Source organism: Trachypithecus francoisi, unplaced genomic scaffold (genome assembly GCF_009764315.1).
Source record: "Trachypithecus francoisi isolate TF-2019V2 unplaced genomic scaffold, Tfra_2.0 Lachesis_group17, whole genome shotgun sequence".
Taxonomy (NCBI): Eukaryota; Metazoa; Chordata; class Mammalia; order Primates; family Cercopithecidae; genus Trachypithecus; species Trachypithecus francoisi.
In genome coordinates this window covers 71558660-71571225 of record NW_022681462.1, presented here as the reverse complement: position 1 = coordinate 71571225, position 12566 = coordinate 71558660, and the positions used below count along the sequence as shown (strand labels likewise).

Below are 12566 nucleotides of genomic sequence, written 5' to 3'. Positions count from 1 at the left end.
ACCAAAGAAAGAATGAAAGCTCCAAGTTAGCAGGCAGGGAGCTAAGAAATATGACACTTGCTTCTACTCTTAGGTTCTCCTTGTCCATTCCTCCATATCTTGAATTTCCAAAATAAGTATCGTCATCAATACTCATCCATGTGATGCTCTTTCATTTGGTTCCCCCCTAATTAGCAAGTATCACAAATATTTATACCATCACAAAGACCTAACAGATCAGCAAAATTCAATCCCTTCATTTTAACGGCAGTGACAACAAGGCTAATGGATAGTAACTTAGCCGAAATCATACATACATTAATCTATTTACTGGGAAGTAAATAGAACAAATATTTTTTATGCTGTTTCAATGTGAGCAAAAGAGAGTAAGTAACTTCCAAGGATATCCCTGAAAATAACAGGGATAGAACCAGAATTCAGTGCTCATTTGTGGCTATCATAAGAGATACTCAGTATCATATATATTTAAATCTAACAATTTTTTTAATGCAAGCCCCTTGAAGGTGGATTATTTTTGTCTGCTTTGTTCACTGAAGTATCCCAAGTGCCCAGATCATGGCCTGGTACAGAGTAGGCTTTCACCAAATACTTACTGAATGAATGCATGGTTTTTTTTTTTTCTGAGATGGAGTCTCGTTGTGTTGCCCAGGCTGGAGTGCAGTGGTGAGCGATCTCAGCTCACTACAAGCTCTGCCTCCTGGGTTCACGCCATTCTCCTGCCTCAGCCTCTCCAGCAGCTGGGACTACAGGCGCCCGCCACCACACCCGGCTAATTTTTTGTATTTTTAGTAGAGACGGGGTTTCACCGTGTTAGCCAGGATGGTCTCGATCTCCTGACCTCGTGATCCACCCACCTCAGCCTCCCAAAGTGCTGGGATTACAGGCGTGAGTCACCGTGCCCGGCCTTGAACGCATGTTCTTTAAAACATCACTGTCAATTTATGTTCTACCTATAATTACTCCCTCAGGTTCTACATTCATAAGAAATAAAAAGTGTTTACCCTAAATCTTTCCTATTCAGTTACTGAGTCATAGATATATAAGATCCATGAAGAATTTTATTTATGATAAATAGATATGTTCTTAAACACGTAAGAGATGATGGAGATTCAGGTTATGCTTTTCCCCAAAAGTTTAGCTCATAAATATTTCACAAGGTCAGAAAAACAGGAAAACTACAAATCAGCACTAGAGTTACTGTTGTATTCAATGTCACAGCCATCGTTGGCTTCATTCTTATAAAAATAAACAATTATATGCATCATTTATATCCTAAATTGACAAAACACTAACAACAAAATCAGCCAATTAAAGTCAGGTGTTTACTGATCAGCAAAAGTAAATCAGGTAATAGTTTCATTTTGTCTTTGCTCACTTTTTGTTAATATTTGAAGATCTTCAACAGATGGTGGTCCGTTTTTCTTCTCGTAAGGAATGACTGTAGTCAAATACTGCCAAGTTAAAAAAAAAAAAAAATGTCACTTACATCAGAATTATCTTATCTCCAAAAAATTTGATACTGTTACTAGAAGGTCTATTTCATAACTTAAAAACATAAGCTACTTTGGTAATGAAAACACAGGTGTTGTATGGGAATAAAGGTATCTTACTATCTCAGATGGAGCTCATGGTTTTTTTTTTGCCCATCTCTATTTGCTTCACACAAACCCAGCGTCAACAGAAACAACCACTTTTTTGCATTTCAGTTATTGAAAAGTTCACAGGACTAAGTCTGAGGATGATTTACTCAATTTGTTCATTTTTAAAGTATTATCTCACATTCTCCTTGCATATTTTTCAACACATTTTAAAAATAGCAATTTAAACTAAAAACATAGTTTTAATAGTTCTGCACAATAAAGTAATTTCCAACAGCAAAATAATTCTGTTTCAGACCATTTTTATTCTGGTTGAACAAATGGTCCACATATATAACATGACAACTTTGAAAAACACACACTAGCTTCTTGCAGAAGCTAACAAAGACACACTTAAATCGTTTTAGAAAGGCGTTATTACTATTATTTTAAATTATTGGGTAAGTCATTATAAACGTTTTTAGGTATTAAAGGAGAAAAGTGAAAATAGAGAAAGGCCTAAGGGGAAATGAATAATGAAAATTCATGTCTGAAATTGACACAAGCTTCCTAGTTCACTACTTGGAAAGGCTCACAAGTAACAGCGCCATGTCTTATAACTAATCCCATGAAAGCATAATCCATAAATGATTGTCCAGATTCTCCTATTCTTACCATCCCACCAAAAAAATGGTTCCATGCATTTCACATGTGCTCATATAGAAAGCCAGTGGTTTTCACCTGGAATCTCTTTAGCTCCACCCATGATTTAACCTCGTGCCCTAAATCTCAGCTCTAATCCTCACTGAGTGATCTTATCCTGCCCACAACTGAAACACAGGATAAAGAAAGCTGCTTTACAATAACTGGATCCCTAAGTCCAGAAAACTGGTAAAACTACATAGTTCAATCTTTGAGACACTTAAGTGTTCCACCATCTTTTTGATGTAGACTTCTTGCAGGTGATGCCAAATTGTATAATCGAATGTTTCTTTGTAAAGAACAACAACAAAAGGCCAGAAATGATGTCCTCCTGGCTTCTCTCTGCACGTGTCAGGCAACCTGGCGAGGCAGCAGGAGGTTGCACCCTGGCCTGCTCTCTGGCTACCTGGCTGCGTTTTCAGACCTCCCTGCTCCACTCAGGGGAGTCTGGAAGATTCCTTGCCTTCTTGTGAGGTTGAGAGAGGTGAGAGGCACTGGAATGAAAACCAGAATTCAAACAGCCCTTCATGGAGCTCACTGATGAGCTGCAGATGCCCGTGTGAACCTTCCCTCTTTAATAGGAATGATCCCCCTTTTTGAGAAACACATAACTACCTTCAGTAAAAACTCCAGGCATTTGATCTAGGCATTCTTTTGCTAAACTTCCTACAAGCTACATTTTGTACACCTTCTTAGTCTGCACAGAAGAGCTAACTTAAAGAGCTTTCTCTTTTAAGGTGAAAATTTCATATAGCGAAAGGTAATTTGAAGCATACCCATTCATGTGAATGTTTCCCATGTTGGTGATATTCCTTCTATCAGTATACAAAAATGTGAATCAAAAGCAAATTGCTAGATACTTGATTATGTATCTATGTATAATCTTGTATAAATGTATACAATGTATAATCTTGTATAAATAATGTCTCATGCCTCGTTTGGCAGACAACTTGAGTTGGCTGACTATGCAATACACCTTAAAAACACATTAATTTCATTTAAAGGAGGTAAGATATACTCTATACATATTTTTGACCTAGAACTCTAGTCTCAAACGTACCAACCTCTGGCCTTCCTCCCCTAAAAATGACATCTTGCTTCTTAGACTTTTAGAATTAGAGTCACATATTTTAGTTTAGTTATTTTCACAAGCAGATTTCCTACACATGCAATACAATATGTTAAAATGTTAATGTCTATTTGTTTAAAACTAAGAGTGAGAAATGGAGCTCTAAAACATGTATTAAGAATGCATTTAATCTACTGTCCAATTTGAAAAATGCTTTTTCCTCAAAGGGAAATTCTGTTCATTACCAAGACTATAAACATAATGAACTTTTATAATAAACTTTTATTTCTCTCTTTAAGCAATGGTCTTAGTAAATTAGTAAAACTACCAGCTTTCAGGATCTTCACTTACACAGGAAATGAAAAAGCAGAGAATGAGGAAAATAAGGATAACCGAGCACCTGTTTCTCTCCACCTGAATTTCCAAAGGTGTGGCGGAGGCCATTCTGAATGACATTTGAGATCCCTTCCATGCTGAAGCGCTAAAGGCAGCAATATACGGCCCAGAACAAAAGGACAGAGAGAGAAGTTCAAAGTCTATTAGTAAGAATGTACCATGATGACTTACGTGCCCGAGAGGCAAGCAGTTAGAAAATGCCACTACTCATCCAGATAAAGCACACAAACTCATGCTCTTTTTAAAATGTTGCTGCTTCCATTTCTTTGCAAGGTAAATGCAAAAGCAACTGTTTTTATGCTACTATATTCATGCAGGCATTTTTCTGACGTAGCTAATAAAATTGTTCCAATGTAAATGTTGTCAGTTGTACACGTATTTGTTCTATACAAAATTTGCTGTGTAATTTTTAAGATACTTTTTGATATTATTTACCTACATTTTATCAGAAGTCTGAAAACTTAATATGAACAGTATGCATATTTTCAGCCTAAGTTTGTATAATTCTACCATCAGTTTGGAGAACATTAACATAACATTTAGCAAATGAAAATGCTGTTACTCGGAGAGCTGATTATTGCTTCCCACTCACTCTTCGGGCCACCTGCCACTGCCTTGGTGCAGAAATGCAAACTAGAAGATGGCATATGCTTCCCGGAGAGCAGAGTGGATCCCATGTACCAGCGAGGACCCCAAAAACTTCTCCAAAGACTTTTCCACTCTGTTTCTAGGAAACAATTCTAGTTTCTTTCTCCCAGCAACCTCCAAGACTTCCTAGAATTCTTTGTACTGAAAAGGGAGTATTTTTTTCCTGAACAACTTATCTTGATTTGTAACCAGTCTACAATGTCATCAGGCATAGTAAAGAGTCTGGTGGCACCTCTATGGCGGCTGAGTCAAAGGAGTGAGATAGATTCTTACAGCATGACTAATTAAGGGGAAAGGCATCGTGAAAAGGAAGTGAAGGCCTGATTCACTGGATGATTCCTTCCCCTGGAATTTTATACAGGAAATTTAAATCAGTAAACACATTTGAGGAGTCAACATAAAGAATATTTTACCAGGCCCCAAGGGGCAGAAGAAAGGAAACCAAGGAAGTGGTCATCAAGAAATATATATAGTTTCATCCAGTGGTTCTCAAAGTGTAGTCCAGGGACCCCCCTCCCACTCAACTCCTGCCAAGAGGTCCCAGAAATCCTCTCAGGAGTTCATGAGTTCAAAAATGTTTTCTTAATACTACTAAAATATGAGTTGTCTTTTTTACTCTCATTCTCTCATGACTTACAGTGAAATATTCCAAATGACAGACTGCATGCAGAAGCACATTTGTGAATCTAGCTGTCTTTCATCAAGCCAGATGTTAATGAGATTGACAAAAATACACAGCAATGATATTTTTTCATGATGTCGTAAAATATTATTTTTCATAAATATATGCTCTTTATAATGAATTTATTTTTGGTATTTTTCATGAATTTATATTTTTCAATTTTATCACTTTTAATCTGTAATAGAGCAATTAAGCTTCTTGGGGTCCTCGATAAATTTTAGGAGTGTAAAGAAGTCTTGATGACAAAAAGCTAAGAAATGCCAACAGGCTGAATCATTGAGGGAGCTATGTGCTTCCGTATCAGTCATGTAACTCTATGGAGTTACTGAAAATCTGAGTTCCAAATTTTACCACCTTATAGGACACTGTACAAATACGCCTCTCCTCCTAAACCATCCATCTTCCCTATCTAGTCTTCCCTAGATGTGTAAGGCAGTTTTGCTTCAGCAAGAATCAAATATCTAGTCAGGATACTCTGCTGACTACTCTTCACTGAAAGCATAACTATTAACTTTGATGGAGGAGGCTAGTTATAAGACAAAAACCTACAGATAACTATTTTTGTAAATTTTTTTAAACAGATTATCAAACGAGATAACATCTTAGGCTTCAGAGTATATAATGACAATTATGAGAAACTATTTTCAAATAACCAAGTCAGTTTTTTAATTATTTCCATAAAATATATTTTCTTTCAAATGTGACAAAGAGAAAAGCACTTGTTTTTAAGTACTTAGTCTATGTTACCTGGCTCCATTATCTATGGGCATGTTCAAACTAGACCCAAATTCATAAAATCTAAAGCAAGATAAAAAGTTTCAGAATCCACATATCAGGAAACTAAGACACATTTTATATTTGGAAAGCACATTCCAAAAACACTAGCTTTATGTTCCCAACCAGAAAGCCAATACCTGTCACTAGAAAAAACAAAAGTTGATGCAGTTTCAATTTCATAAGATGCAGATGTAATTTAGGTTTTCTTTATTAAATATGTGGTTGCAGACATTACTGAGCCATCTCAACTACTGATAGCCTGACTACTTGTGAAAGATGGCTTTTGTGTCACCAGAATTCTAGGCTTAGGGGAAATCAGTGAAAATGCAACCATGGGAAGCCAAGGTAACCTGGAAAAACAGAACTAACAGCTGATGCCAGTGAAAGAAGGTAAAGCAAGAACGCAGCAGAACCTCTGTCCTTGCTGCTGATGGCTGCTGAGTCAGTGGCTGTAGCCGACAAGGCCCTACTGTCCCCAGCTCTTTCACTGACAATGAACCAGGGAAGCAATGTGCAGCCTATACAGTTCAATAGCCTCTTGATCCGTTGGCAAATTACAGAACAAGGAAATCAGAAGGTTCTACAGGGAAGAAAAAAAAAACTAAAATCTATGTCTGAGAACATCCCTCCATCAAACACACTTCAGTTGCCATCAACTCCCACCTCCCCAGAAGTCAGGCAGCACCAATGTTCTCCCTCCACTGCATTTCCAAACTCTCCCTCTCTACTAGCTCCTTCCTGACAGCAACCTGAAATTCTCAAACCCTCAACCTATTTCCTTTCCCGAGGGTTTCCTGAAACAACTCTTCCCAACATCATTTATTCGATCCAGAAGCCCACGGCCACTTTTGAGATCTCTGAGACATCCAGGAATCCCTCCTCCCTCCTTGGATTCAGAGACACCACACTCTCCCAGATTTCCCTCACCCCACCCCTCCTGCTCTCTAGCTGCTTCTTCAAACAGTCACCACTTTCTTCACACATCCCTTAAACACCAGTGTTCCCCAGGATCTTGCGCCTCTTTCTTGATTCACCTCTCAGATGCTGCTGTGCCTCGGGATTCTGTCCCTATTTAATTCTCAAGCACCCCCTCTGGACATTACCACTCAATCGCTTCAGCTTCTGCTTCCATAAATTGATAGCTCCACTTTACTAAGATCAGTAAAATGCTAAGAACAGAGACTGGCACACGGCAAAGCTCAGTACATGTTAGTGACCTTTACTGTAATTTCCCTGAGCTTCACTTTGCACGTTTAATGGCCAGCTGGACATCTGTGCCTATTGTATGTTTAATGGCCTATTGACAAGCCTATGTTCCTGTCTATATTTAATATCAATGTTTCTAAAACTGAATTCAATGTCCTCTTCCCCACCAAAACACAGACAACAAAATTTAAAAACCAGTTCCTCCTTCAGCATTTTATTCTCCTCTCATTCATTTCCTCATTCTTTCAATAGACATCCTGAGCCAGATACCATTCCAGGTATTAGAGATTCAGACTGAACACATCAGCCAAGGCCCCTCCCACCCTCCTGACCTTACATTCCAGCATAACGGAGGCACAGAAAGTACAACACGTAAATGAACTGAATGCTGCAGATAACTAACACACGCCCTATCCCTAGCTCCAACAAGGCGATTAAAAACTGGATGCCTACTTTCTACTTAGACGTCAGAGAAAAGCTCTCTGAGGAGACGACATCTGAGCTGAAATATGACTTATACACCCGTCCCAGATGAACCACAAAGGACATGAGACAAGAGAGATCTTCTCAGAGAACAAAACCAAAAGCAGCCAACCTGGCCAACTCGGGAATTCACAGCACAGCTAGCGTGCAGGAGTCTTGCAGTTCTCATTCAACAGGATGGAACACAGTATCTACGGATATGTTCATTCTCACCTCCTTTTTGTAAGATTTTATTGCAGCAACCCTGTCTTCTCTCCCCTGTTGTGTGCCAATGTGTTGCAACGGCTGGCTTAACTTTCCTAACTGACATCAGGGTGCAATTCAGCCTTCCCAGACCCATAAACCTAGCTAGGGGCAGTAGTAATATATGTCCACCTCGACTACAGAACACAGCTAGGCTCAGAAAACACTAAAAACGTGGTAGTTGTTTTGAATATAGCAATTATCACACCCTGTACCCAGGTTTCTCCGTGTTGACACTATTGACATTTCTGGTCAGATCATTCTTGTCACGGGGGTCAGTGCAGTGGGGTGGGATCTCTCCTAGCACCTCCAGTCTCTGTTCACCAGGATGCCAGCAGTACCACCCCCATCCTTCCCCACCCTGCCCCCAGTTGTGACAACAACAAGTGTTTTCAGACATTGACTCATGTCCTGTGGGGGGCAAAACTGGCCTGGTTGAGAATCACCGCACTAAAGCACACTGGATAGTTCATCATCTCAAACTGCATCCCATGGACAGCACATTCCTGGAAAACTGAAACTGATTCGACATCCTTAACACTCATGCTGGGGACATAACTGTGGATCAATTTATGTTTGCCTAATAATAGTATAAGAAAAGTAATCAAGGTATTTCTAATGGGGAGTTAGAGGGCACAAGATCTAAAGAGAAACAATAAAGAAAAACAAAAATTCTGGTTAGGTTAATTTTTCATAAATTCAACTCAGTTCTCAAAATCCTTAAGGACAGAAAAAAAAATGTCAGATACTTCTTTCATATGCTCCAAAAAGCAAAAACCAGACTTCAATATGTAGGAGGCATCTGACTGATAGTCAGTGACCTAACCTGCTAAACGCTACAGCAGTTCTTATCAATACCAGTGGGATACTTCCAGATTTCTGTATGAAACCAGGAATCACATCTCAGGCAAAAGTCTTAGAATCAGAAAATTAGTCAGCTTGGGCAGAAAAGTGCTGAATTAGAAATCAAAGATCTGGGTTCCTTCCCAGCTTTGCCACTAATTGTGTGACAGAAAGGCAGTCACTTTACTGCTAAGGCCTGTTTCCTCACCTGTAAAACACAGGATTAAATAATATTAACTTTAAACATCTTCTTATTTGTAAATCCTATGAGTCTATGAATTAATTCAACCAAAAAGATCCATTATTAAGAAAGCAAATTAAAAACATACACATATGCATAGACACACACATGCGTGTGCATGCGCGCACACACACACACACACTCTATGGGACTAAATAAATGAGTGCTCCAGAATGGCAGAACTGCACAGCCAGATGATACATTCAGAGTCCAAGGGCTTCATTTTCTTGTGAGGAAACTACATTCTGAAGGGAGAGACAGGTCTTATGCATCTCTCCATCCCCGCAGCTTGCATAGTGCCTAAGCCACAGCAGGCATTTATAAACGTTGTGTAAGCTGAAGTTGTGACACTCCTAATACCAGAACCCAAGAGCTTTAGAGTCTGTGATCTTTTCACCATATCATGAGGTGTCTTGACTTCTTGCAGGAGAGAAAGAAAAAAAAAAAAAGCCCAAAATAAGTTGAATGTGAACAGAATAAAGATGACATGACAGAACATAAAGTTATTTTTCAGAAGAGTGAATAATGGAGTTCTGGAAAAGTCCACTGAAGAATCTAGTCTAGGAAAGCAACATGAGATTAATGAAATAATATTGTTGGCGTGGTTTGTAAAACATAAAACAATGGAGTGACTAAGAAATCTCAAACCCCTGCCAGGCACAGAGGCTCATGCCTGTAATCCCAGCACTTTGGGAGGCCGAGGTGGGTGGATCACCTGACGTCAGGAGTTTGAGACCAGCCTGGCCAACCTGGTGAAACCCTGTCTCTACTACAAATACAAAAATTAGCTGGACGTGGTGGCGGGTGCCTGTAATCCCAGCTACTCGAGAGGCTGAGGCAGGAGAATCACTGGAACCCGGGAGGTGGAGGTTGCAGTGAGCCGAGATTGCACCATTGCACTCCAGCCCAGGCAACAGAGCGAGACTCCGTTTCAAAGAAAAAAAAAAAAAAAGAAATCTCAAACCCCTAGCTAGGATACTCAAATAGCAGCAAGTAGAAGATCAGTGAACTAGAAGGATAAAGGAAAAGAGAGACCAGGGCAGAGAGACCAGGAAGAAACAGGAAACGAACTGTGTAGAGCATACTGTGCATTCTGTTTTATAGCCGCCCTGTAAATTCCAAAAAATAATACACCCTTTTGGAAGGCAAAATGAATTTTAAAAAGATAAAACCTCTGAGGCAGGTTAAATTTACTTTTCCGTAAACGTCACCTCATTTAGAAGCACTACATTTACAACCTTGAGAGCAGATGCGGTACTATTAGGTGCTTATGGTGCTTAACTGGGCCAGAGGGAAGATTTTCTCTATGCTTAAATTTTATAAGTAGGAGGAAAAGGAGAAGGAGAGACAGAAGGGGTAGGGGAGGAGGGAGAGAGAGTGGGAGGGGGAAAGGAGGGAGCGTTTCTTTGTTAACATTTCTCAAGGTTCAAGTACCATAGACATTATCAAAGTGCCAACAGAGCTAAGTCTCAGGGTTATGAATGCTGAATGGAAGGAAGGACGCTAAAGATTTGTTACTAAATAAATAAATAAGTAAATAATGTTTTAAAAGAAAAGAAAAAACGGTTTGTTACAGTTTAATTTAAATAACTGCAATAATTCGGTATATCAGAACACCCAATCCTCCCTCCATTTAATCTACCATTTCCAAGTTTGAGATAAAGAATCCAAGTGTTCAAACTCAAAGTGAAGAGCTGGTGAAAATTCTGAATCTAAAGTTACTTTGTAACTGATTCATCCATTTCCCACCACCTCTGTAGGAAGGAGTTAATAGTGCTATAAAATGCTCCTCTCTGAATGGAATTTTTGATAGGAGCCTATTTGTGAGCAGGAAAATGATTAAGCATTACAGTATTTACTTTATTGTTGCCCTCACTACTGACAAATGCCAAAGTAATGTGGCAAGGACGGAGGAAGAGGGTATTCAATACATAGCTTCAACACCAGTATTTATGCTGAGAATACTCACCACTGCCTCGTGGTTATTTCCTTCCCTGGCCTAAGTATGTATTGAAAGTCTCAAAATCGGTCCTTATCTGGAAACTTTTCTCAGACAAAACCAGGAGCAACAATGTGTTTAGGACATAGATTTAGAAAAATTCACCAAAATCTGAAAGACAAAGAAACGGGCCAAGATCCCCAAGGCCCATTTACAACATCCTTGCAAAGCTCAGAAAAGGAAAATTCAAGCCAAGGGTCCTTCCATCCACCTCTAAGTAACTCCACAACCTCATTCCAATGCATGCTGGTTCTGTGAGCCAAGGTCCCTGTGAAGCTTTTGTTTACTCATTTATGAAATGGAAATAATAACAATAATACCTGCTTCACAGGGTTGTTGTGAAGGTTACAGGAAATAATCCATGCAAGTACCTAGCAAAGTGCTCAGCAAATATCAATATTCAAAAAAGTACTGGCTATAATTCCTGAAAATAAAAAGGCTACAATAATATTTTAGACACAACTCCCAAAGAGAAATAACCACACCTTTCTACTTTTCTCCAGAACAGCAAAAACAGCATTTCAAGTTCTTCTAATATAAATAAAATTGCAGCTGAGAAAGAATAAATCCCTGATTATAGTTCCTAGCTGATAGGACTGAAAACAACATACAGAAGAGACATTACTATCTATGACTAAGTACAGAATCAGCAAAAAAGTTGAAACAGAAAACAAGTTAACAAATAATTCGGTCTTTCTGAACAATAAAAAGAAAAGAGCTGGAGAACACTATGCTACATAAAAGTGAACAAGAATCAGATACAGTGCTGTAGTTTGTTAGTTCTTCTCTGGTATCCTAAACATATCAGCTTATTCTACACACAGCATATTCACCAGTTCAACCAACTTCACAGAAAGCAACATCCAAGACAGGGAAAGCAAGACAGACAAAGGGCCCAGGAAATTTCCACTATTCCTGCTACCAAACTTGTTTCTCAGCCTCACCTGACACCAACTGGTACAGATTTCTAACTGGCCAGGAAATCATTTCAAAATCTCAATATCAAAGCTCAATGTCAGAAAAAAGGTTTGAAAAAGCAATCAAGGAATGCTTTTCATCTATTTCTGACTGTTACTCTACTCTACTCTTACTTCATTAATATTCTTTATACTCAGGAGGTTCAAACGAAAGCAAAATTAAAACATAATTATTGTTCCTTATAAATCACGTCATTTTCAATAGCTTGAATATGATTTTCAAACATTAATTTATAAAATAGTAGGTTTAATTTTTAATAAAATAATCAAAACATGAGGAAACAAGTGTAAAAAATTTAGAGTACAAATATTCAAATAGTTAAGATATTAATTAAGGTGTAAAAGTAATATCTTGTTTTAACACTTCAAATAATTTTAATGTGAATTATAAAGCAGTTATAAAAGCAAATTCTACCAAAAATATTTTTTTAAAAAAACAGATCTAAGTAAATTAGAAAATATACATTATACCTAAGCAGATACACACTTGAAGATCTTCAATATTAAACACCTATTATATACGTTTATTTTTATGGCAGAAAAAAATTAATACAAAGATCTTCAAAATTAACATTAAATAAATTTTTATATTTGAAGATTTTTTAAAAATTTTTATGTAACTTAATATTAATGTGGAAACTAAATTAATTTTTGCCAAATATTCTTTTTTTTTTTTTTTGAGACGGAGTCTCGCTGTGTCGCCCAGGCTGGAGTGCAGTGGCG

General features: G+C 38.2%; 1 protein-coding gene across 2 annotated transcripts in view; it reads right to left on the bottom strand.

Annotated features, from left to right (window-relative positions):
- The window catches only part of FEZ2 (fasciculation and elongation protein zeta 2), a 46555-nt gene that overhangs the window by 5434 nt on the left and 28555 nt on the right, over nt 1–12566 (bottom strand). The window contains exons 6-7 of one of the 2 annotated variants that reach the window (XM_033176056.1): nt 3749–3829; nt 1376–1451 (exon numbers count right to left, since the gene is read on the bottom strand). In XM_033176056.1, coding sequence (XP_033031947.1) covers nt 1376–1451; nt 3749–3829 — 157 coding nt within the window. The remainder of the gene's footprint in view (nt 1–1375; nt 1452–3748; nt 3830–12566) is intronic. The other variant, XM_033176057.1, reaches the window with a different exon arrangement.